At 42.7% G+C, this 27,232-nt stretch overlaps 1 protein-coding gene across 2 annotated transcripts in view; it reads left to right on the top strand.

Annotated features, from left to right (window-relative positions):
- katnb1 (katanin p80 (WD repeat containing) subunit B 1) overlaps positions 1 to 27,232 on the top strand; it is a 77,223-nt gene that overhangs the window by 7,757 nt on the left and 42,234 nt on the right. For both annotated transcript variants that reach the window (XM_063066677.1, XM_063066676.1), the window contains exons 3-8: positions 1,725 to 1,842; positions 3,902 to 4,002; positions 5,085 to 5,126; positions 9,434 to 9,517; positions 15,854 to 15,969; positions 24,085 to 24,156. In XM_063066677.1, the coding sequence (XP_062922747.1) occupies positions 1,725 to 1,842; positions 3,902 to 4,002; positions 5,085 to 5,126; positions 9,434 to 9,517; positions 15,854 to 15,969; positions 24,085 to 24,156 (533 nt within the window). The remainder of the gene's footprint in view (positions 1 to 1,724; positions 1,843 to 3,901; positions 4,003 to 5,084; positions 5,127 to 9,433; positions 9,518 to 15,853; positions 15,970 to 24,084; positions 24,157 to 27,232) is intronic.

Raw genomic sequence — 27,232 nt, 5'->3', positions numbered from 1 at the left:
AACGTTCCAAGTGGCGCATAAACTTTAGATTTTTGATAATTTCAAAGGGTCATCATTGCAAAAGGCAGATTGTTAATTTATTGTCTATTTTTGTAATTGTAAATGACTTTTACATTACTGGCTTTGTTTATCTGTATTTTAAATGTTTTTTTAAATTAATAAAATGCAATCTGCTTAACAGCTGAAGTACTTTGTGTACCAGCCAGTACTTTTTTTCTTGAATGCACCTGTGAGTTCTAGGGAGCCACTGAACTGCTGTCTTGTTTGAATGAATAAAGTTTATTTTTGAACTGCTGACAAATACCATCATGGTACTTTAATACCATCATTCCAAATAAACTGATTCCTAAGCTCTGGAACCTGGGCCTTAGCACTCAGATCTGCAGCTGAATCTTCAACTTCCTCACAGACAGGACCCAGGCTGTAAAAATAGGGGACAAGCTGTCCTCTACAATCACTCTTGAGCACCGGTGCCCCACAAGACTGTGTACTCAGCCCCCTGCTGTACTCACTGTACACCCATGATTGTGTAGCCAAGTTTCCATCGAACTCAATATATAAGTTTGCTGATGACACAACAATTGTAGGCCATGTCTTGGGTAATGATGAGTTTGAGTACAGAGAGGAAGTTAAGAACCTGGTGGCATGGTGCGAAGACAATAACCTATCCCTCAACGTCAGCAAGACAAAGGAATTGGTTGTTGACTTCAGAAGGAGTAGCAGATGCACGACCCAATTTACATTGGTGGTGCGCAAGTGGAACAGGTCAAAAGCTTTAAGTTCCTCGGGGTCAATATCACAAATGACCTGACTTGGTCCAACCAAGCAGAGTCCACTGCCAAGAAGGCCCACCAGCGCCTTTACTTCCTGAGAAAACTAAAGAAATTTGGCCTGCCCTCTAAAACCCTCACTAATTTTTATAGATGCACCGTAGAAAGCATTCTTCTAGGGTGCATCACAACCTGGTATGGAAGTTGTCCTGTCCAAGTCTGGAAGAAGCTGCAGAAGATTGTGAACACGGCGCAGCACATCACACAAACCAATCTTCTGTTCTTGGACACACTTTACACCGCACGCTATCGGAGCAGTACTGCCAGGATAATCGAGGACACGACCCACCCAGCCAACACACTTTTTGTCCCTCTTCCCTCCGGGAGAAGGCTCAAGAACTTGGAGACTCGTACGGCCAGATTTGGGATCAGCTTCTTTCCAACTGTGATAAGACTGCTGAATGGATCCTGACCGGGATGTGGGCCGTACCCTCCAAATATCCGGACCTGCCTCTCAGTTTTTTTGCACTACCTTACTTTCCATTTTTCTATTTATTTATTTATGATTTATAATTTAAATTTTTAATATTTACTATCAATTTGTAATCCTGGGAGCAGGAAGCGCAGAATCAAATATCGCTGTGATGATTGTACGTTCTAGTATCAATTGTTTGGCGACAATAAAGTATAAAGTATAAATAGTTGTACTTCTACAAAAAGATTTGATATTATTGTGAAATTTTGTGGAATATAATTGTTTGGTTGACTCCTAAATTTGTTAAAAGTTGTTACATGTATTTAAATGATGATAATAATTTAGTGTGTTCCTCTAAACTGGAATCCTGGACTTTTATCTATATGTTTCAAATGTTGCATTCCTATTAGCATGCATGAATGTAGCCTTATTTTTGTACAGCATAACAATGCCTGTTTAAAAGAGAAATTTCACTATAGAGTCTTACAGGTCACAGCACACCAGTCGAATGCATTCAGTTTAAAGACTCTGAGGAGTTGGTTGTTGCAGGCTCACAGTCTGGATCACTGAGAATATGGGATTTGGAAGCAGCTAAGAGTAAGTTACTGCTTATTCTTGTAAAATTTAATGCCCATTTTTTAAAGACAATTTTTCACTTGAAAGTTCTTATATAATCTCCTTCAAACAAAATTTCAAATTATCTTCACTAAGTTTAGCCAGCTACTCTATTTCCTATTACATGAGGAGAACAGCTATTGTCAGAAAATAAATGTTTAATTTCATGATTTACTTGAAGATAAAGATAGCATTTGTAGTCTTCCGATAAATTGTGGAAACTTATTAATGAATGAATTTGAGTGTGCCTTTAAATCTATCCAAGTATTTAACATTGCGACTAAACTAAATTCTGTGTTCTTAATTCCCATTTGCCCTTCGTCCAATGCACTTAACTGTTTTTTGTAAACAGAGGTAAGTGCTACACATGGTAAGCGGAACAAGTGCTATACGTGCCCTTACACTTCCTCCCTTACCACCATTCAGGGCCCCAGACAGTCCTTCCAGGTGAGGCGACACTTCACCTGTGAGTCGGCTGGTGTGTTATACTGCGTCTGGTGCTCCCGATGTGGCCTTCTATATATTGGCGAGACCCAACGCAGACTGGGAGATCATTTTGCTGAACACCTACGCTCTGTCCGCCAGAGAAAGCAGGATCTCCCAGTGGCCACACATTTTAATTCCACATCCCATTCCCATTCTGATGTGTCTATCCACGGCCTCCTCTACTGTAAAGATGAAGCCACACTCAGGTTGGAGGAACAACACCTTATATTCCATCTGGGTAGCCTCCAACCTGATGGCATGAACATTGGCTTCTCTACCTTCCGCTAATGCCCCACCTCCCCCTCGTACCCCATCCGTTATTTATTTATGTACACACATTCTTTCTCTCTCTCTCCTTTTTCTCCCTCTGTCCCTCTGACTATACCCCTTGCCCATCCTCTGGGTACCCCCCCCCATCCTTCTCCCTGGGCCTCCTGTCCCATGATCCTCTCATATCCCTTTTGCCAATCACCTGTCCAGCTCTTGGCTCCATCCCGCCCCCTCCTGTCTTCTCCTATCATTTTGGATCTCCCCCTCCCCCTCCCACTTTCAAATCTCTTACTAGCTCTTCCTTCAGTTACTCCTGACGAAGGGTCTCGGCCGAACCGTCAACTGTACCCCTTCTTGGAGATGCTGCCTGGCCTGCTGCGTTCACCAGCAACTTTGTGCTTAGAGATAATTAGAATCTATTTTTCTGTTTTCTCAAAAGTTTCAGCAGCTTGGATGTCTCATATCTGGTCTGGCACATGTTCAGGGACACTCTAAACTTTTTGAAGTTCAACAACACATCGCTTTATCAGATCTGTATAGTTTCTTCTTTTAAGTCTGCTACCATTTTAGATGGTGTAATGACAAAAGTAAGTTTCTCTTCTGAATTAGTCTAGTTCAGTTTTATTGGTTTCTCTTTATACCTAGGTGCAGCATATGAAGATTGCAAAGGCCAGTAATGGCCAATTCTTGTACCAGTATAAAGATATTACATGTTTTCAGCTTTGTTCAATTGTTTGAAAAGTTTAAGGAAGAGTAATTTTGAAGGAAACAGTAGCACTTTTCAATTATTCATATCATGAAAGTTCCAGTAATATATTCTAGGAATATTTTTAAGAAATGCTGCATTTTAAGTCGAATAGTTTGTCAGCAAGGAGAAAGCAAGTGCTGTACAGCATCTTGACATGAACTTCTGACTTCTGGTGAGCAAGAAAAACGTAGCAATGCATTATGTCACTTTTCTTTACTCATCATTTGTAAAATAGTTTTTCTAAAAAATATCTTTTAGTCGTGATAATTAAAAATGTGAAAAGACCAGATTGAGACAAGGGAAAATTGCCGCAGTTTTAAAAACGATTAATAGAACACAACTGAAAAGTTAGCTGTACAAAGTTGTATGGAATTGTAGTTGTACATTCCAATTGAGAAGTTTACAATTCAACTCTTGAAACTAAGTCACTATTTTAATCAGGATATCATGTTTAAATGATTAACTTTATGGATAATTCATTACTTGGCAATGGGTGTGATAATGTATTAACATTGTTAATTTTGTTTTCTTTCCAAGTCCTTCGGACACTGTCTGGTCACAAGGCCAATATTTGCAGTTTAGACTTTCATCCTTTTGGAGAGTTTGTGGCCTCTGGTTCTCTGGATACCAATGTAAAGGTGCTGTATGAAACAGAACAAGTGAATTGTAATTTTAAAAGAAGATTTTTGGAATTAAAAAAGAGTGACTACTTAAGACTGTCTCTGGATACCGCCCACAACAATTTTAAATATAGATCATCACCTTTCTCCAGAAACACATGCAACTGTCTCCTGACTTATTTCTGTTGTTTGATGGTGTTGCCTGATAAAATGTTTTCAAGACTCATTCATTCTTCTGTAAAAGCACAATATGTCATAGTGGTAATTATAAAGCATCTTTCATGTCCATGCTGATAAGTAGATACCTATCCGTTTCCACCATGGGTACAACGCTCCTCATCCTTGAGGACATCTGCAAAATGCAATATCTCAGGAAGGTGGCATCCCCATCATCACGGACGCCCACCATTGGGCCTGTTTAAGCTTTTTATCTTCTCAATGTTGCCATTACTCCATTGAGAGTAGGGGAGATTCAAACAAGAGGACATGAGTTGAGAGTTAAAGGGTAAAAGTTTAGGGGTAACATGAGGGGGAGCTTCTTTACTCAGAGAGTGGTAGCTGTGTGGAACGAGCTTCCAGCAGAAGTAGTTGAGGCAGGTACGATGTTGTCATTTAAAGTTAAATTGGATAGCTATATGGACAGGAAAGGAATGGAGGGTTATGGTTTGAGTGCAGGTCGGTGGGACTAGGTGAGAGTAAGCGTTCGGCACGGACTAGAAGGGCCGAGATGGCCTGTTTCTGTGCTGTAATTGTTAAATGGTTATATAGGAGGTACAGGAGCTTGAAAACCTATTCATCGAGGTTCAGCTTCCCCATTGATGTTGGGTTTTTGAACCAATCTGGAAAATCTCTAACACTACCTTGGACTATATTTCTTTTTCTCTCTCTCAAGTTGCACTCTATCATTATATTTTGTTGTGTAAATTGTTTAATTTGTGTTAAATTTTTCTTATGCTAACTTACATTTGTCATTTTTGTAATGTATCGTGGTGCTTCAGAAAAAGGAAAATTTTCATGGCATTTATGCCTTGTTTTATCATTTATAAAGCAACATTTGAAATACGTGACAACTGTTAATTTTGCTCTGTTTCTTTTTCTAGTTGTGGGACATTCGGAGGAAAGGATGTGTAATGACATACAAGGTGAGTGCAATAACAAATATATGAATGGCAAGGAAATTTTCTTTCAGCAGTTGGGAAAGCTAATTGCCTAGAAATCACTTGTAGTGATCTTTGACCAAAGGAAACATATTTTGACATGGTGCTTATCAGAAAGCAACATTGAAGGGCCACAGTTAATTTATTCTTTATTATGCTGTTGTATTGGATTTGGTTGTCAGAGGCTATTTGAGATGTATGTCATTGGGAGCATTTAATAGGTAGTGGGAGCTTATCTCCACTACCTCCTCTGGCTATGACAACCTTTAAGGAACCAGTTTAGTGGTTCAGTGGTTCCATTTAATATCAGCGAATGTATACAGCATACAACCTGGAATTCTTACTCTTTGAGGACATCCATGTAAAAGGGTTAACACTGCGTTAAACAATAGCAGCCTGTTTTTCTGAAAGAAACTGCTGATGATCAATAGATGCGCTAATTTTGTTATTCAGTGCTGAGCAATATTTCTTCTTGATGGTAGCTAGCTAGGGTTTCAGGATGCTTATCTACTTGTGCACTCATGCGTAGAGATAGGACAGCTCCAGTCTGTTTTGTGCATTTAGGCCATTATTCCTATTTGTAATTTGTCTTTTGGTACTGTCAAGCAACAGCTAAGTCTGACTCCAGCTTGGTATGTGTGGGGGGTGGGGTGGAGGGTTATCTGAACAAATATATCTGTGTTGTAAGAGGAATTGTTAGTTAGTTAATGGATCAGGCAGGAACAGTCACAGACAAACTGTTCCTGTTTGAGCAACTAACTGAGTGAGCCCCGGGTGCTTTGAATAAAGAGTTCGTACTTATACGGTCTTTGAGTGACTTTATCCGGATTTGACTTCCACAACAGGAGAACAAAAAACCCAAAGAATGAATGGCAGAAAATGTTAGAACCCAACATTCTCCCATGCACAGACAGCTGCAAAAGCAACAACCCTCCCCATCTCCCACTTGCTCCAGTGAATGCACCGACCGCCCTCCCCACCACCTCACGATGCAAGCAATAGCAAACCCCCACCCCCCCCAGGAGACCATGACCTAGAGTCCATCAAAAAGCTACTGTCCATCCCAACACTTTGACATCTCGGATAGTCTGTCTCACTAGTGAAAGAGAGAGAGAGATTGCTCCTGCAACAAATAAGAGTGGGAGACCAGCAGCTGACTGTTTCGATGTTACAATCTGCTGCATCGCCTCTCTGAGTCCCCCTCCCCCTGACTCGAGGACCAACAGGTTGTCATTCACTATCAAAAAGAGAAAGAGCGAGGGATCACTCGAGTGCAGGGGCCTTTGTTCCAACAGCAGTGCACACCACATGCTCTGTCACTGCTTCTTTCAGTCCCGTGGGACACTTCAGTCAGTGATATTAACGAGGAACTGGGTTGTCCACAGTGCTGCATTCTGAAGGCCTCACCTGGAGATACTGAAACTCCAGGCTGCATGGTCTGAGAATGAAAACCCACCACCTGTGAAGAACTGTAGTTTGAGCTGCAGCTGTAGATCGCAGACTCCAACAGGTCTCCAGCCTGAAAAGAAAAAGAGATGAGAAAAGAAGAGTAAACTGTTTTGTGGATGAGCTGGAAGAAGTTCAAGCGCGTTACTGGCACCTTAAAACAAGTTGCTGGGCAGATGGGGCTCATCATCTGTGGTTGGTCTCTCGTTTAGGACAAGGAAAACTCTGATCTCAAACATCCGTTGCCTTGCTCGGGAAAAAATCCAGAGCTGGAGTCCTTAAGACACCTTGAGTTCAATGCTAGCAATTCCTGCGACACTGCTGGTATCAAACTGCATCGGTCTCTCCTGTTCCTTTCGATTCATCTATAGTTCAGTCCTCAACCTTGTTTCCTTCATCTGCAATTGTCTAATGCAGGGGTCTCCAACCTTTTTTGCACCGCGGACCGGTTTAATATTGACAATATTCTTGCGGACCGGCCGACCGGGAAGGGGGGTTGTTAATCACGACTGGAATATAGGTGATAAGTCAATTGTAAGTCACTTATCAGTGGCTAATACACTCAATTTTGTTTCTAAAACAACACAAACAACTCGGCCTGAAACGTCGACTGTACCTTTTCCTAGAGATGCTGCCTGGCCTGCTGCGTTCACCAGCAACTTTGATGTGTGTTGCTCCAATTTTGTTTCTAAAAGGGTTTATCTAATGAATTTAATATTAAACACACCACATATTTTCCTTGCATGAATATAGTGATAAATCAATTATAAGTCATAAGGGGGTTCCTTATGTCCAGTCTATTCCACAATTTAGTTTGCATTCATTGCAGAAAACTCTGCTTCGCAGAGATATGATGTTGGAAATGGAAGCAATGTTTTCAGTGCTTTCGTGGCTATCTCAGGATATTCAGCCTTGACTTTGATCCAGAATGCCGGCAGAGATGTTATGTCAAACATACTTTTCAGCCCACCATCATTTGCAAGCTCGAGGAGTTGATCTTCTTCCCACACTGACATGGATGATTCACCGGGGACATTCACAAATGGGTCACGGAACCATAAGCGAATTTTGCACGTCTTGGGTCATTTGCGGTTGGGAAATAACGCTCGAATTCTGTCGACAGCGGAGATAGGTGTTCGCGCACCAGCTGTGAGCCTCAGTCTCTCCCAAATTCCCAGCTAATGTTGGGAACATGTCAAATATGTCTATGCCCCTGTCCACTTGCCGTCCCCACAGTTTCAGTTTGGCTGTGAAAGCAGACACTTTATCTGCCAACTTGAAGACAGTTGTCATTCTCCCCTGAAGTGACAAATTGAGTTCATTGAGCAGGTTGAAGATGTCACACAGATAAGCGAGTTTTGCTATCCACTCCTCGTCACTGAAGTGTGCTGCCAGTGGTGACTTTTTTCCTGAAAGAAATCTCTTTAGCTGCTCTCTTAACTCAAAATCGCTGGCCAGGGCTCTCCCGCTTGATAGCCACCTGACTTCAGTGTGTAAGAGAAGGTGTTTGTGTTCTGCATCCATTTCCTCGCAAAGCTGCTCAAACAGACGTGAGTTAAGGGCTTTTGTTTTGATGTGATTGATAACTTCAACAACGTCACACAATATGCTGTTAAGATCAGGTGACATTTTTTGGCTAGTCAGCATTTCCCTGTGTGTGACACAGTGTGTAGACTGGCATTCAGGAGCAACCTCTTTGACTCGGGTAGTAAAACCAGACTCGTTACTGATCCAACAGCTGTGCTTCGATGTCCTCCGCTATGTCATCGATTCTCCTTGAAACTGTGGTAGCTGAAAGAGAAACCTGTGCCATCTTGTTAGCTGCAGCTTCTCCCAACAGTTCATGGAACATGTCCTTGGCAGCAGGCAGAATCAATTCTTCACCAACAGTGAAAGGCTTCTTAGCCTTAGCAATACGGCCAGCCATTAAGTACGACACTCTCAGAGCAGCAGCATTTGTGGATGTGGTGGCTCTCAGTACTTGCTTCTGTCCCACTTGCTCACGTTTCTTCCGCTCAAAAATCTCAACGGGTTTGTCTCTAAGTGCAGGGTGCTTGGACTCAAGGTGCCGAAGCAGTTTTGAGGGCTTCATTGCCTCATTAGACAGCTTGTCTCCACATATCACACACAGGGGGCTTGGACCGTGCGAGTCACCAGTCACATTAAAACCATATTTTATGTATTTTCGTCGTATTTTCTGTTGAAGGAAGCTTTCTTTTATTTTGCAGTCTCGGCCTCAGCTGTCTCTGCGTAATCATCATTGTTAGGCCTTTTATGTCCCCGACCATCTCTTTCAAAGAAACTCTCAAGCGACATTTGTTTTTTACTCATCGAGTAGGTGTAGGTTAATGACCGACTGATGTCCTCGCATGGGTAGTGACCTCGCATCCTTTCAAATCCCTTACTCACTCTTCCTTCAGTTAGTCCTGACAAAGGGTCTCGGCCTGAAACGTCGACTGCACCTCTTCCAACAGATGCTGCTTGGCCTGCTGCGTTCACCAGCAACTTTGATGTATGTTGCTTGAATTTCCAGCATCTGCAGAATTCCTGTTGTTTGGACCTCGCATGCATTCAAGTTCAACAGTGGGCGTGACAGGGAATGAGGAAAGGTGCAGCTGACTCATATCGTTTCCTCGTGGCCCGGTAGAACATGCTTTGCGGGTGGTTGGGGACCACTGATTTAATGTAGGACTTGTGAATGTTGTGGGGTGGTCAGTTCTTTCTTGTCATTTTCAAACCTAGCCATAGTATGACATTGGTGTGGTTTGAGCTTATTGTGTCATATGCATTTCATTCAGTCCAGATAGTTTATTCTGTACTTTAAGTTGTCAGTGCTGTCTTTGCAGGGACACACAAATGCTGTACGGTGTCTACGATTCAGTCCTGATGGGCGATGGATTGCTGCTGCTGGAGATGATAGCACCGTGAAGGTATTTACCGAGCTTTGCATAGAGTGAACGCACCATTAATTTACTGAATGTAGCTTAAATACTTGATCAGCTTCTGGACTTTCCATGCATAATAAAAGCTGAGGCTTTGCTCTCTTGTTGCTAAGTAAACAACTATTCTTTGTTCAAAATCAGGTTCACTTAGCTTGATGGGTATTATATATATGTGGATTACTTTCCACAAGTTAAATACCAAATAGATTATGTTAAGGGTTGGGGGTAAGAAGATGATTAAGGAGGAATGTGGTTAAGCTTTATATTTTCTTCTCGTGTTCCACTTTCAGTTAAGCAGAAAACTCAGAGGTGGCAATTTGAGTTGGTATTGTTACATGAGGTAGTAGCAAAACACAAAATTCACAAATGTTTATATATTTCAAATTATTAGTTAAATTATATTTTTGTTTTATTTATTTTCTGAAGCCATTGCTGGCATGGCCTTTCTCTTAATTGCCTCTAAGATGGGCAGTAAATAAATATTTGCAAAATACTCATTGGTCAGACATTCAGATTGATATTCACTTGTGTGACAAGAAGTGTTATTACAGTATAAAGAAAACCCAAAGCTATTACTTTTTTATGGAACTGTGCAGTCTATTTTTAAAAAGCAGATTTCTGAAACTGCATACAGTTTTGAGGGAGTAGAAGTGTTTTAGCTAATGACTTTTTTTTAGTGTGGTATCCAAGATAGTTTGGTTTTCAGATGATGTGGGATCCTGATAATATATCATGCATTTTCAAACTTGTTTTCACTCCAACATGGACCCACCTGATTTAACCTAGTACTGATAAAAGTAACACATGCATTGTGAGGATACTGATTACATTGTTGTAAATTGTGAAGTCTTGAAACTTCCTATCTAGTGATGCTTTTTGAGCCACGCCACCACATTGACGAGTAACTTAAAAAATTTTCTCTGCTGCTTTGCAAAATGAAGGATGCTAATGCTTAAAAGCTGACATGGAAGACACTAGCAGTATGCCAGAAATTTGAGGCTGTTAGGGGGCAGAGGTGAGTGCCATTGCAATTACTAAGAAGAAGGTGCTTGAGGAAGGTCTGAAGGTTGATAAGTCAATGGACTAGATGGACTGCACCTGAGGGTCCTGAGGAGATTATAGAGGCATTAGTAATGATCTTCCAAGAATCACTGGATTCTGGATTGGTTCCGGAGAAGTGATGGAGGCAAAAGAAAGGAAGTTATAGGTCAGTTAGCCTGAATTTAGTGGTTGGAAAATGTTAGACTCCATTATTAAGGATGAGGTTTTGGAGTACAGGTTTCCCCCGCCATCCGAAGATAGAGTGTTCCTATGAAACGGTTCGTAAGCCGAAATGTCATAAAGTGAAGAAGCAATTACCATTTATTTATATGGGAAAATTTTGTGAGCGTTCGCAGACCCAAAAATAACCTACCAAATCATGCCAAACAACACATAAAACCTAAAATAACAGTAACATATAGTAAAAGCAGGAATGATATGATAAATACACAGCCTATATAAAGCAGAAATACTTTTCCACAATCATTACTGCAATGTTTTCCGTAGCGAAAATCGCACGCAAGCGCCATCGGCAGAAAATCTCACACAAGCGCTGTTGGCAAAAACACGTGCAAGCGCTCTCCAGTAACCTTTAAGCTATGAAGCTGCCAAATCATACCAAATAACACATAAAAATACACAGCCGATATAAAGTAGAAATAATGTATGTACAGTGTAGTATCACTTACGGGAATTGAGAAGACTGCGAGCACACTGATGATGGTGTGTTAGACCTGTCGGAGTTTGGGTGGTGCAGTGGCCCCCCCACCCTCCAGGCCGCTGAGCGATACATTGCCGCGAAGAACACAGGGGTCCAGCAGTAGCCGGGAGGCACACAGCACATCTTTAAGAAAAAAGCCGAAACAAACATGCTAATTAATTAGGTGCCACCCGTAATTGTCGGCCCAGATCAGTGCCGATTTCCGATTGCGTCGTCTCTGATCTGGGCCGACAATTACATGTCGGCGGCACCTAATTAATTAGCATGTTTATTTCGGCTTTTTTCTTAAAGATGTGCTGTGAGCCTCCCAGCTACCTTTGCATTCTCTGCGAATTGGTACAGTATCTGACCGTGGCCTGGGTGTAGTGGTGGTGGGACACTGGGGTGTCATCTCGTCACCTGTTTCCATTAGTTCATCTTCTACTATCTCTGCCCGCCTCGATGTCGAAGGTCGAGGTTCGTCATCTGCTGTGGCTGATGTGGAAGGCTTGCTTGACTGCTGAACCTCGCGCATTTTTCTATCACACAGTTCTTTAATAAGGACTCAAACCATCCTGCAAATATCCCCTAAACCGACGTACTCTTTCAAAATTAGTCATACTTTATCATTACTCATTCGGTTTCGATTGTTATCCTTTTTTTCTTCCAATTGCATCAGCTCTTCATCTGTCAGTTCTTGGTGATGGGATGCCAAAACCTCTTCAACATCATGTTCGTCAGCTTCCACAAGCCAAACTCACGTTGTCCTTACTTCGTTCACCACGATCAAAACGCTTAATTATGTCTAGTTTTACTGTAAGTGTAACACCCTTACGAGCTCTTTCAGGCTTTTCTGATACCATAGAACTCATCTTGCAAACAGCTGCTCACAGGCATGTGTTAAAGCAAAGCAGTTCCGACTCCGGGGGAGAGTGGCTGCTTTTTATCGCGCGCTGATTTTTTAATCGTGCTCTGAATTTTTTTTTCGTAACAGTGAAAACACCTTCTGAAAGTGAAAATAGGGTACTAATGTAGGTCTTTCGTAACAGTGAGGTTTCGTAAAGCGAACATTTGAAAAGCGGGGGACACCTGTACTTGGAGGCACATAATAAAATAGGCTAAAGTCGGCATGGTTTTTCTTCAGGGGAAAGGAGAGTCAGTGGATGTTGTTTACTTGGATTTTCAGAAGGTTTTTGACAAGGTGCTATACATGAGATGGGAGCCTTTTCAGGTTGACTGCTGGTGACTAGTGGTGTTCCATAGGAGACTGTGTTGGTACCGCTTATTTTACAACATATGTCAGTGATTTGGATGACAGAATTGATGGCTCTGTGGCCCAATTTGCGAATGATATAAAGATAGATGGAGGGGCAGGTAATGCTGAGGAAGCAGGGAGTCTGCAAAAGGATTTAGACAGATTGGGAGAATACGCAAAGAAGTGGCAGATGGAATATAGTGTTGGGAAGTGTATGGTCGTGTGCTTTGCAGAAAGAATAAGGGTGCAGACTATTTTCCAAAGGGAGAGAAAATTCAAAAATCTGAGGTATAAAAGTGTTTTGGGAATCCTTGTGCAGGATTCCCTACAAGTTAATTTGCAGGAAGGCAAATGCATTGTTAACATTCATTTTGAGAGGACTAGGACAGTGGTTCTCAACGTGGGTCATGCCACATTTTGTAGGGACTACAAGTGGAAAAACTCTGGAATTTCCAAATGTTTATTGTTTTTTGTTTTAATGAAATATTACTAAAATATATTAAAAAAATGAATATATATAATTTAATTGGAACCCTGAATGAAATGAATATGCAAATATGCAAATGAGGCAGAAAAATAGCTTAGCCTTTGTGAGGTTGTAGCACGCCAGTTGTTATCTCTGCTCCTGCTTGACCACACACATATCACCGTTCACATGTTTCAGGATGGCCCACTGAGCCCTGCTGCACAGTGTGGAGGTCACAGAGCTAATGGAAGTCACAAGTGGGCCATGAGCAGAAAAATAGTGGAGAACCACTGGACTAGAATATAAGAACAAGGATGTAATCCTGAGGCTTTATAAGGCATTGGTCAGACTGCTCTTGGACCACTTTTGTGAGCTGTTTTGGGCCCCTTGTCTAAGAAGAGGTGAGCTGGCATTGGAGAGTGTACAGAGGAGGTTCACAAGAATGATTCTGGGAATGAAAGGGTTAGTGTGTGGGGATCGTTTGATGTCTCTGGGCCTGTACTTGAGTTTAGAAGAATGAGGGGGTGGAGGGATCTTATTGAACTTATCGAATATTAAAAGGCTTAGATAATCTAGAGAGGGTATTTCTTATATTGGGTGAGTCTAAGACCAGAGAGTGCAGCCTCAGTATAGAGGAATATCCTTTTAGAATTGATGAGGAGGAACTTGTTTAGGATGTGTTAACTCTGGAATTCATTGCCACAGTATTTAAAGCGGAGGTAGATAGGTTCTTCGTTAGTCAGAGTGTCAAAGATTACGGAGAGAAGGCAGAAGAATGGGATTGAGAGGGATAGTAAATCAGCCGTGGAATGGCAGAGCGGACTCGATGGGTTGAATGGCTCATACTGTTATGTCTCATGCTGTTATGGTCTTAATTAATCCTCAGTCTATATCACCATTGAGCTAAAGTTTCTTGTACTTTTAAAAGTATGGAACTTTTTTGAGTAAACAGAAAATTTACTGTATTTCCTTTAAATGTTTTTACACCTCTTAAGCAAATACATTGTTCAGCCAATGTATGTAATGTGCAATGCGTCCTGGTGAGAATCGATAGCAAAAGTATCCATTTGCTCTGTTGAAGATCCTTGCTTGAAAAATTGTTGGGGGGGATAAAAAACAAAACCTCAAACTGATAATCTGTGAAATTTCTAAAGTAACTGCAAGTTGGAATATATATTTTTTAAAACAGTAATTAAATCCATCAGAATTAAAGCTGGTGAACTTGATTTGGGCCTTTTCTCTTTGATTTACTACCTGTGTTGAAAACTGATGTTTTTGATCCGAGGCTCTTCGGAAGTCACGAATGAGGCACAAGACTTGCTGCTTACGATTGTTTATTAAGTGTTACAAGAGCAAAAAATAAAGGTGGGAAGATGTACCATGATGGTCAGAAGGAGAGAGGGGAGAGAGAGAAAGAGATCCTGTTGGCAGGGAAAAGAACTAAGTAACATGGTTTGCTCCTCTCATAGGAAGAGGTATGGTCAACGCTTTGGGCAGAGACCCTTCGTCAAGACTAACTGAAAGAAGAGATAGTAAGAGATTTGAGGAGGGGAGATCCGAAATGGTAGGAGAAGATGGGGTGGGGGGGAGGCGGTGATGGAGCTGGGAGCTGGAAAGTTGATTGGCAAAAGGGATACAAGGCTGGAGAAGGGACAGGATCATGGGATGGGAGGCCTAGAGGGAAAGAAAGGGGGAAGGGAGCACCAGAGGAAGATATAGTGAGAGGGACAGAGGGAGAAAAAAGAGAGAAAGGAAGGGGAAATAAATAAATAAATGAATGAATAAATAAGGGATGCCCCTCCTCCCCTTGTTACCCTATCCCTTATTTATTTATTAATTATTTTTTTATTCCCTTTCTTTCTCTTTTTTCTCCCTCTGTCCCTCTCACTATATCTTCCTCTGGTGCTTCCTTCCCCTTTCTTTCCCCCTAGGTCTCCTGTCCCATGATCCTCTCCCTTCTCCAGCCTTGTATCCCTTTTGCCAATCAACTTTCCAGCTCTGAGTTTCATCCCTCCCCCTCCTGTCTTCTCCTATCATTTCGGATCTCTCCCTCCCCCTCCCACTTTCAAATCTCTTACTAGCTCTTCTTTCAGTTAGTCCTGACGAAGGGTCTCGGCCTGACACGTCGACTGTACCTCTTCCTATAGATGCTGCCTGGCCTGCTGTGTTCCACCAGCACTTTGTGAGTGTTGCTTGAATTTCCAGCATCTGCAGATTTTCTCGTATTTGCTCCTCTCATGCCATTTTGCTAATTTCATTGAAGTTTCATTGATAACAGACATTTCATTCAAACCTTGGTGCTTGAATCAACCAATAAGATGGCCCCTATTCAAATAATGTGATACCTGCAACTGCAAACAAGTTGTTACAAAAGCAATTGCAACCATTACAAAGCACACTGAACAATTACATGTGCACAGATAATTATATAAAAATACAAACAGGCATAAGAAAGTTCAAAATCAGAATCGAGTTAAATATCAGCACATATGTCATGAAATACAGAGAGAGAGTTATTGAGATATATAATAAAAATATTGAGCGTGTGCTTTCAGGCTCCTGTACCTCCTTCCTGATAGTAGCAATGAGAACAAGACATGTCCTGGGTGATGGGGGTCTTTAATGATGAATGCCATCTTTTTGAGGCATCGCTCCTTAAAGATGCCCTGGATACAACAGAGGATAGTGCCCACGATGGAGCTGATCAAATTAAACTACAAAGAAAATAACAATAGTACAGTCCAACACATGTCGTGAAAAATCATACCTGTAGAATTTACCTGTCCTCTATCTAAGTTGTTAAATGTAGCAAGTTATTTTTGGTGAATGTTACTTAGTTTCTGTCTAATTATTTTTTTTCAGCTGTGGGATTTGTCAGCAGCAAAAATTTTAACAGAATTTACAGATCACACTGCACCTGTAAATACAGTGGAATTCCACCCCAATGAGTATTTGCTGGCTTCTGGCAGCTCAGACAGGTCAGGATGGATGTTGCTTTGTAATTGGTTACTTTTACCTGCAATTTCTATTGTTCTTGATCCAAATAGTTTTAAGTAGTTCAACATTTGTGTTGTATTAATGTGCTTCCTGTGGTAATGATAAGTTATTATGACTGTCTATAGCACCATTTATGTATGCAAATAGCATTAATGCGACTGGTATAAATTGCTGAATATGAAATGTACCTTTTTTAGGTTTACTATGCTTTGAAAGTAGAAAATACAGAGTAATGATGGAAATGACTAAATTGAGTGCTCTGCACCATTCTCAGTTTGATTTTTTCATTCACTGTCTGTACTGCTAGTGTAGTGATGCACACACTAAATGATGAGCTATGACATATTTGGTCTTTGGATTACAAGGCTTAATTCTCGCCTCAGCACAAAATCTTCTGTCCTGTGGATTCTTGTACACTGAATTCTTGTTTTTTGAGTGAGATATTAATCTGAGACACTGAAGAGTATATGAAAGTATTCCATAGCACTAATGTTTAAGTATTCCTTCCTGTGTCATGATCATTGGTTAGTCCAAATGACATCACTAAAATGGATGTCTGGTCACAAACTTTTTATTTTTGTTACCATAAGACATAGGGGCTGAATGAAACCCTTTGAGTCTGCTCCACTATTCCATCATGGCTGATTTACTATCTCTCTTAACCCCATTCTCCTGCCTTCTCCCTGTAACCTTTAACACCCTTGCTAATCAAGAATCTATCAACCTCACTTAAAATGTACCCAGTGACTTGGCCTCCATAGGTGGCTGTGATGATGAATTCCACAGACTCAACACTTTCTGGCTAAGGGAATTCCTCATCTCTGTTCTAAACAGATGTTGTTCTATTCTTTGTGTCCTGTGTTTCTAGACTCTATTATAGGAAACATCCTTACCATGTCCACTTTATCTAGGCCTTTCAATAGGTTTGAAAGAGAGATCCTACCCCCCCATCCCCTCCCCCATTCTTCTAAACTCCAGTGAGTACAGGCCCAAAGCCATCAAAAGCTTCTCCTATGTCAACCCTTTCATTCAGGGATTATTCTCATGAACTTGCTTTGCACCCCTATCTAATTCAGCATATCCTTTTTTAGATGAGGGCCCAAAATTGCTCACAGTGCTGTAAGTGCTGTCTGACCAATGTCTCATAAAGCCTCAGTATTACATCTTTACTTTTATACTCTCAGAGTCAATGCTAACATTTCAAGTCAAGTCACTTTTTATTGTCATTTCGACCATAACTGCTGGTACAGTACACAGTAAAAATGAGACAATGTTTTTCAGGGCCATGGTGCTGCATGAACAATACAAAAACTACATTGAACTACGTAAAACAACACAAAACTACCCAGGACTGCATAAAGTGCTGAAAACAGTGCAGGCATTACAATAAATAATAAACAAGATAATATGCACAGTAGAGGGCAGTAAGTTGGTGTCAGTCCAGGCTCTGGGTATTAAGGAGTCTGATGGCTTGGGGGAAGATACTGTTACATAGTCTGGTCGTGAGAGCCCGAATACTTCGGTGCCTTTTGCTAGTTGGCAGGAGGGAGAAAAGTTTGTATGAGGGGTGCGTGGGGTCCTTCATAATGCTGTTTGCTTTACGGATGCAGCGTGTGGTGTAAATGTCTGTAATGGCAGGAAGAGAGACCCCAATGATCTTCTCAGCTGACCTCACTATCCGCTGCGGGGTCTTGCGATCCAAGATGGTGCAATTTCCGAACCAGGCAGTGGTGCAGCTGCTCAGGATCTCTCGATACAACCTCTGTAGAATACGGTGAGGAAGCGGGGGGTGGGAGATGGAATTTTCTCAGACTTCGCAGAAAGTAGAGATGCTGCTGGGCTTTCTTTGCTATGGAGCTGGTGTTGAGGGACCAGGTGAGATTCTCCGCCGGGTGAACGCCAAGAAATTTGGTGCTCTTAATGATCCCTATGGAGGAGTCGTCGATGTTCAGCGGAGAGTGGTCACTCCGTATCCTCCTGAAGTCAACAACCATCTCTTTTGTTTTGTTCACATTCAGAGACAGGTTGTTGGCTCTGCACTAGTCCATTAGCCACTGCACCTCCTCTCTATACTGACTCATCGTTCTTGCTGATGAGACCCACCACGGTCGTGTCATCAGCGAACTTGATGATGTGGTTCGAGCTGTGTGTTGCAGCACAGTTGTGGGTCAGCAGAATGAACAGCAGTGGACTGAGCACACAGCCCTGAGGGGCCCCCATGCTCAATGTGATGGTGTTGGAGATACTGCTCCCAATCCAGACTGACTGAGGTCTCCCAGTCAGGAAGTCTAGGATCCAGTTGCGGAGGGAGGTGTTCAGGCCAAGTAAGCTCAGCTTTCCAGTCACTTTCTGAGGAATGATTGTGTTGAATGCTGAACTGAAGTCTATGAACAGCATTCGAACGTACGTGCCTTTTTTGTCCAGGTGGAGGGTGATGGCAATAGTGTCGTCTGTTGAACGGTTGGGACGGTACGTGAACTGCAGGGGGTCCAGTGAGGCAAAGGTGGCCTTAAGCATCTGGGGGCCAGTTTCAAGAGTTAATGTGGGGCCCCACCCCCGCTTCCCAAAAAAAAATGAAAGAAAAAAAGCGAATATTCAAGTTGGTTTGCATCAATAATGGTATAATTTCAGACTTAAACGTTGATGCATTATATGCACTTTCAGCATAATGGACAGACAGCTCAACATAATCCAAACAATTCTCTTAATTAAAAACTGAAACAATGACATTTTTTGCTTTGGAGTGAGAAGCCTCGCCCTTTTCAGCAACTAGTCATATTGAATGGCACTATGTGTTAGGTATCAGCTGACATAAGAACAGCTTAAACAATTTCCCTCTAATTAAATTAATAACAAAAGCAATGTCATATTTAATGAAAATTCACACTTTATTAATTCAGTGAACAGTGTCTGAAAGTTAACTACTGGAAGTTTACAACAAACTGCGTCTCACGCTCTTTCAGCACCACGGACAGCTCACGTAAGGCCTGGAGAGCGAACAGGAGGAGAGTGAGAGAGAGGGGACGCAAGCGGGAGAGAGAAATTACGATTTGTGGAAACGCCGCCTAATTGCCTATACACTTTTTGAGTGAAATACGTGGTTTATTTTATTATTTTAATTCTAAACTTTATTTCTGCTAAAAATGTGTTAAAAGACTTACCACTAGAACTTCACCACCGTCCTGTGGTTGTATGCTGAGAATGCTTTAATGAGCTCATCTTTGTCCAGTGATCTTGCTATTTCATGCTCAATTGATATCTGAGCAAGAGCTGACAGACGCTCCTGGAGCATGGTTGTCCTCAGATGCGTTTTGATGAGCTTTAGCCTCGAAAAAATTCTCTCTCCACTCGCCACAGTCACAGGCACTGTCAGCATGAGCCTTAGAGCAATGGTGAGGTTAGGATACAGTTCAACCAAATGGTTGCTGTAAATGTAGCTCAGAATCTGCAGGCTGGTGGTTTCTTTTGCAGGCACGGCACTGACAGCAGCCAACACCTCGTGCAAAAGGTCCTCAGCATCCACATCACCAAGTGTCCTCTCCATGTTTACGCAGCTGTCTTTCAGTGTGCGACTTTGGGTGGCTTTTTTCATTTCCTCTCTTCCATAAATGAACCCATATAGACTGTAAAATGACTCCATCAGCCTGAAGCGCTCACTAATGCCTGTGATGGCAGAGTCCACTAGTGGAAGGAAAATTTCTCTCTTGTACCATTCCTAGGGTGCCACTGTCAGGGAAGGATCTGTACTTTGGGACTCGTACTGGAACTGGCGTTTTGGTTCTCTGATTTGTGCAGTAGGAAAGACCATTGGCATCCCTATCTCTTCAGCTATGTCTCTGGCATCTGTTTGGGCGAATGAAAGGCTCTTCTCTCAGTATTCCTTGAGAAATTGTAGAACATGTTCCACCTCGCGCTGTAGCACATCGATTCCCCCTTGTGGGCTGTGGAGCAGCTTGCTGACACGATTCACCTCATGTAAAACGTTGTACCAGATGATAACAGTCAGCAGGAATTTCCATGACATGATCTCCTGTTCTAGGCCTCTGGCTGCAGATGTGGTTTCACTGTCACCTTTCTATGTGGCATGTTCAATCAGTGACAGGAGAGCATTGCCAACATCAGGAAGCTGGACTTTCACACTTTCCATGTGTCACTCCCATTGCGTGTTGGATATGGCCTTGAGGGTCATCTGTGGCACGTTCTCCTTGAAAAGCTCCCATCTCTGTGTCGATGAGCTGAATAGTGTGTATAGATGTTGTAGCACCCCAAAGAAGCTCTCAGACTCCACTGTTGATTTTGCAGCATTGACAATGACTAGGTTTAGGCTGTGGCTGGCTCATGACATGAACAGTGCTTTTTTGTTAATATCTAGCACCCTCTTCTGCACCCCGCATATTGCTCCCGTTATCATATGCCCGTCCCCTGCATTTTGAGATATCTAATCCTAACTTCTCCATATGCGTTAAGAAAACATTGGTTAGGCCTGTTGTGTCAAGCTCTGGTAGGAAACTGACAAAATGCTCACTAACAGTAGCTCTGACATTTACTTGGCGTGTGACAATGCGCAGTGTCACAGAGAGCTGCTCTATGTGTGCAGCGTCAGTGGTGCAATCCATTATCACCGAGTAGTAACGTGATTGTTTTACTCTCTTTCTTATCGCTTCCAGTGTCTTGTCTCCAATAAGTGTGATTAACTCATTTTATATGGTTTTCCCTATGTAGTGGTCAGCAATCTTTTTTTTCTCTGCTCGTCTGACATGTTCGCTCATCACTGGGTCGAACTCGGCAAGCAGCTCCACCAGACCTAGAAAGTTACCATTGTTTGGTTCATGTAAGGTGGAATTGTGGCCACGGAAAGCAAGGTTTCGTTCTGCAAGGTGACAGACTATGGCAATGAACCTCTTCATGACATTATTCCAGTGTTTTTTTTTCAGCATTTGCATTTCTTGGTACGTGCTGTCGATGGCACTGTGCGTTCTTAAGCACGTTTCCAGCTGGCGCCAGCTATCCATGTTGTCACGGTGCGCATTTGACTTCTCATGATCCTGGAGTGTGAGAGTGAGTCGTGCCCACACTCTGAAACTTCCGCAAGTGAGACTGTGATTTCACTTGCCAAATTAGGGTACAGCAGAAACAGAAGATTGAATCAGATGATTCTGAGTACACTAACCATGACCTACGAATGGTTTCTCCATTTTTCATCTTCATAAGATATCTGTCCTTGGTAAAACGATGGCGTGATTGGCTCTGTGGAAAGTTAATGTCCTCTAACTGAATGGGACCTCTCCTAACAATGTCGATCCGTTGGTCACTGGTAATATGTGTTGGCAAACGTGCCGGATCGGTCTCTGTGAATGTTAGTGGGGCTTTCTCTCTGGTGTGCTGGTGGAGGCATCTCCCTCACCTGTCTCAGTTGTAGGACTGTCATCATGCTGTGGTGCTTGTTCATCAAACGAAGTCTGGTCATCATTATCACCATCTGTTTGAGTAGAATTGCTCTTTCATTTTCATTGCTCTGATTATCAACATCTCCTTTACTGCTTACACTGTCACTTGGCACTGCAGTCCCATGCTGTGTCGATGGTGCAGCAGCAACTGCAGTCGGCGGGCCTTTTACAGATGCTGGACCAAAGAAAGATGTAACTCTTAGGAGACTATTTAGACGTTTTGTTTTGTTGTCTAATATTTTCCGTTTTTCAGTACCACTAGGATAGGAGCGTAACATTTTCCTCTCGTTGAAAAGTAGCCTTATTTGCTAGGAGCAATGTTTATAAGTGAAGTAAATATTTTAATGTATTTTCTCAGATGTCAGTCAGCGAGTGCTCACTGGTGGTTCGACTGGCAATAACAGGAGAATATTGTGGCGTCTGGGAGCTGTGCATTAAATTTTTACATGTCAGTCGGGGGCCCTTTTCAGTTGAAACAGGTGAAACATAGCTAAAGCCGCCTATGCAGTGAGAGGGGCAGCAGGGTCTTGATGTGGCTCTTGATGAGCCTCTTGAAACACTTTGTAATGATGGAAGTGAAGGCGACGGGATGGTAGTCGTTGAGGCAGGACACTGAAGACTTCTTCAGCACAGACGATGGTGGCGACCTTGAAGCACGTAGGAATGACGCCGCTGCTCAGGGAGATGTTGAAGTTGTCAGTGAGAATTGCAGCTAGCTGGTCTGCACGTCCTCTAAGCACTGCCAGGAATATTGTCTGGTCCAGCAGCCTTCCGTGGGTTGACCCTGCACAGGGTTCTCCTCACATTGGCCACGGTAAGACACAGCACCTGGTCGTTTGGAGGAGGGGTGGTCTTCCTCACCGCCATTTCATTTTCCACCTCAAAACTAGCGTAGAAGTTATTCAACGCATCTGGGAGGGAGGCATCACCACCACATGCAGGTGGTGGTGTCTTGTAGTTGGTGATGTCCTGAATGCCCTTCCGCGTGTCGCTGCTGTCCTGGAAGTGGCTGTGGATTTGCTAGGTGTGTGCACACTTTGCCTCTCTGATGGCCCGGGACAGTTTGGCCCTTGCTGTTGTCAGGGCTGCCTTGTCGCCTGCTCTGAAGGCGGAGTCACGGGTCCTCAGCAGCGCACGCACCTCCGCGGTCATCCATGGCTTCTGGTTAGCGCGTGTAGTGATGGTCTTGGCCACATTGATGTCATCAATGCACTTGCTGATGTAGCTAGTCACTGATGCTGTGTACTCCTCTAAGTTGGTAGAGTTGCCATTGGTTGCAGCCTCCCTGAACATGTGCCAGTTAGTGTGCGCAAAGCAGTCTTGAAGAGCAGAGATGGCTCCTGCTGGCCAGGTTTTCACCTGCTTCTGAACTGGTCTGGAGCGCTTGACGAGCGGTCTGTATGCTGGGATTAGCATAACAGAGATATGGTCTGAGTAGCTGAGGTGGGGGCGGGACTCCGCCCGGTCCGCGTCTGGAACATTTGTGTAAACAAGGTGCAATGCGTTCTCCCCCCTCATTGCAAAGTCCACATACTGATGGAATTTGGAGAGCACTGACTTAAGGTTCGCGTGGTTAAAATCTCCGGCGATAATAAACAGTCCATCAGGGTGTGTGTTCTGCAGTTCGCTAATAGCCCCATACAGTTTACAGAGCGCCTCCTTAGCATCAGCGCTGGGGAGAATGTATACACCTACTATAAGGACAGTGAAAAATTCCCGTTGCAAATAAAGTGGTCTGTATCTAACAGTCACAAACTCCACTAGCGATGAGCAGTATCTTGAAACCAGCACAGAGTTTTTGCACCATTCCGTATTGATGTAAACACGGAAGCCACCACCGCGAGTCTTACCAGAAAGAGCTGCATCTCATTTGCATTTGCCTTCCTTTGCACTGCAAATTGGCTACCTGGGTTACTGGAAATTCCTGACTACAAAAGCATTTCGATGACAATGTCAAACTGATTGAAAAGTCACTTGTATCACCCTCATCATCAAAGACCACATATTTAGAAGCACAAGAGATTCTACAGATGCTGGAAATCTAGAACAACACACACAGAATGCTGGAGGAACTCAGCAGGTCAGGGAACATTTATGGAGAGGAGTGAACAGTTTACATCTTGTCCAAGATCCTTCATATGGACACTGACATTTCTTTAACTTTGATTACCGTGAAACTTTGGTATGACTTAGTCTTCACAGCTCAGAAAAGGAAGATTTCACTTTTGTACTGAGCCTGTTAATAAGTATAATTTAGGTTGAAATGTCTGGCTGACACTTTAGATGAGTGATCAAGTTTTTATTTGAATGCTAACAGTAGAAGTTGAATTGGATGCTGAACCTTTGATGTTAACTATATTTTGAATGGTACCTCCATTGGGCTGTGAGGTATTAAGTAGACATTCTGACTAGTGACTTGCCTACCCTAGGGTGAGAGTAGATATCTTTAGGATGCCAAGGACAAACACAATGAGCTCCTTCTGCTTGCAATGTAACATTTTTTTTCTCTCAGATGTGTTATAATGTGAAATTTTATCAAATACTGATCTTGGTGTAGGCTATTGATGGTGAGTGTACTAATGATTGGAAATGTGGCTTTGCATTGATGTCCCACAATTACTTAATGTTCTATTTTACTCTCTCTTTCAGAACAATAAAGTTTTGGGACTTAGAAAAGTTTAAGATGGTGAGCTGCACAGAAGTAGAGAGTACTCCTGTCAGGTACAAGGAGCCATATTGTTTGTTCAAATCAAAATTGCAATTGTTTGCTTATTTTTTTTATGGATCACCAGATACATGTACAATTGGTGAAGTCATGTAATGGGTGCAAGGACTACTCACCTTGAAGTGCCACTGCCAAGTAGCTTTAGAGCTATGAGCACATTGATGTTGTACTGTGGCGACCCACTTTCTAGCACACACGAACCGGCTCAAAACAGCGCGCGCAGGCAGAGGGCCAGCCCCAAAAAGGGCGCCAGGCCATCTTCACCAGCAGGGGGAAAATCCCGCACGCGGGAAGGGTCTGGGAATATGCATTCCCCACAGTAGTCCCGCCCAGGGAGGGCGGGAATGGGAAGGCTTTAAAGCAGGCTGCAAAGTTTGAATAAATCTTTTTCATCGCAACTCCAACTCACCGACTCTGTGTGATTATTCTAGCGCTGTGTGTAGCACACCGCTACATTTGGTGACCCCGACAGCCCAAACGATATTTGAGCCAGAGATGACCGACGCCACATCTGTTCACGCAGTTTCGTTACAACTGCCAAGCTTTTGGCCGCTGAGACTCCATCTGTGGTTGGAACAGGCAGAAGCACAATTCCACATTCGGCAGATAACCTCGGAGTCCACTCGCTACTACTACGTGCTGAGCTCTCTCGACCAAGAGACTGCTGCACAAGTTGAGGAGTTTATACAGTTGCCCCTGGAGAACAGCAGATACACAGCACTTTTTCTGTGGCTTTTACTCAAGGCTGGGAATTGATGTGACTTCCTCCACCCTACATCTTCTTCCCAGGGCCTATAATGATTGCTGTTGTCTTGTCATTACAGCAGGAGAGAGAATAACTTGGTACAGTCCAGCATTCACCCTGGGACCTGATTGATCCTTGTACTGCAGCACCATGTTTGTTAACGCAGTACACTTTGTTTTTATGGGTTAGGCGTAAATTTTGAAAGGAATACTTAATTATTTGGTGAGGTTTTTGTATAATTTTGTGTAGATGTGTAGAGAGATTATGGAAAGGTATGGAAGCAATCAGATTGTCTTAGGGAGGGACTTTAATTTTTTCAGCATTGGTTTGAATTTCCTTAATACAAGAGGCTTAGATGGGGCAGGGTTTCTTCATTGCATCCAGGAGGGGCTCCTGAAACAGTACGTGGAGAGATCAACTAAAGGAGAGAACATATTGCACCTGGTTTGGGGAAATGAGCCAAGCAGGTGATAGACCTGATGGTGAGTGAATGTTTTGGGAACAGTGACCACAACTCCGTTTTAAGATAGTTACGAGTAAGGAAAAAATCGTATCTTGTGGAAATTGGGGGAGGGCAAATTGCGATATGATAAGCCACAGCTAAGAGGCATTGATTAGGAGCATTTGTTGTACCAGGGAGGAAGGAGAAAGAAACCTGTGTAAGGTTTAGGAAACTAAAATCTGACTGGGCCCTTGTAGAATATAAATATAATGCAGAAAAGTGCTTGAGCAGATGATTAGGAAGGCCAAAAGGGCTGTGAAATGTAATTGGCAAGCAAGATCAAGGAGAATCCCAAGGTATTTTATACTTAGCTACTGCACAGTACAGGCCCTTGCTCCCAAGTATGGAGATTGCTGAGGCTTTGACAAAGATTTTTGTGTCCTCACTAGAAACAGACAAGGTCTCAATGGACTGGAGAGTAACAACTATTGTGTCTTTGTTCAAAAAAGAAATACGGATAATCCAGGATAATCAAGGCCAATGAACCTTGTGTCAGTGGTAGGCAGGCCGTTGGAGAGGATACTGAAGGATAAGATTTATTCACATTTGGAAAGGCATGGCCTGCTTAAGGGCAGTCAGCATGGCTCGCTGCAGGGCAGGCCATGCCTTTTAAAATTGATCAAGCTTTTTGAGGAGGTGATGGGAGAAAGCAGTGGATGTGATCTGTATGGACTTCACTAAGGCATTTGATGAAGTCCTATATAGTCAGTTGATTCAGAAGATGAAGCTGCATGGGATCCAGGGTGATTTGCAAGTTAAGATTGGAACTGGCTTGCCCACGAAGACAGAGTAGGGGTGGAAGGCTGTTACTTTAGCTGGACAGCCTTGACCAGTGGTATTCTGAAGGATTGGTGCTAGGGCCTCTGTTTATAACATATGTCGATGATTTGGATGAAAATTTAGATGGGTGAATGAGCAAGTTTGTGGATGATAGCAAGATTGGTGAAGTTGTGGACATTGTAAAGGACTTTCAAAGAATACAGCAGAATATAGATCAGTTACAGATGTAGGCAGAGAAGTGACGGCTGAAATTTTCTTCAGGCAAGTATGAAGCATTGCACCTTGTGAAGTCAATTGAAAGGAGAAAGTATACAGTTAATGGTGCACCCTTTTATTGCATTGACATAGAAGAGAACTTGGGATACAAGTTCACTGAAAGTGGTTAAACAAATAGATAAAATGGTAAAGAAGAAGCATAGCATGCTTGCCTTTTATTGGTAGGGGTGTTGTGTAAAACTTCAGTCAGACTGCATTTGGAGTATTGCTTGCAGTTCTGGTCACCCCATTACAAGAAGGATGTGGAGACTGGAAAGGATGCAGAAGAGGTGTTCCAGGATGCTGAATGGATAAGGAGGCATGAGCCGTAAGGAAAGGTTGGACAAACTTGGGTTGTTCTCTCTAGAGTGTTAGAGGCTGAGGGGAGACCTGATAGAGGTTTTTTAAATAATGAAGACATAGATATAGGGTAGATAGTCAGAAACGTCTCCCCATGGTAGAAGTGTCTTAACACCAGAGGACGTGCTTTGCAGTTTTTGGGAAGGGGGGAGTTGAAAGCAACATGAGGGGAAAGGTTTTATACAGAGATAGATAAGGACCTGAAATAAGATACCAGGTGTAGTACTGGAAGCAGGCAGTTTGGTGGCATTTAAGAGGTTTTTAATTCGACGTGAGAATGTGGAGGAATATGGGTGCCAACATAAGAGGAGAACATTTAGTATAATTTGGCATCAAGATTGGCATGATGTTTTGGTCTGAATGGCCATTTCAATGCTATACTGTTCTATCATGAAATCCCTCTGTGCAGTAGCTAGTTATTTTGAAATGA

This window comes from Mobula hypostoma, chromosome 14 (genome assembly GCF_963921235.1).
Source record: "Mobula hypostoma chromosome 14, sMobHyp1.1, whole genome shotgun sequence".
Taxonomy (NCBI): domain Eukaryota; kingdom Metazoa; phylum Chordata; class Chondrichthyes; order Myliobatiformes; family Myliobatidae; genus Mobula; species Mobula hypostoma.
This window is presented reverse-complemented; position numbering and strand designations above follow the sequence as displayed.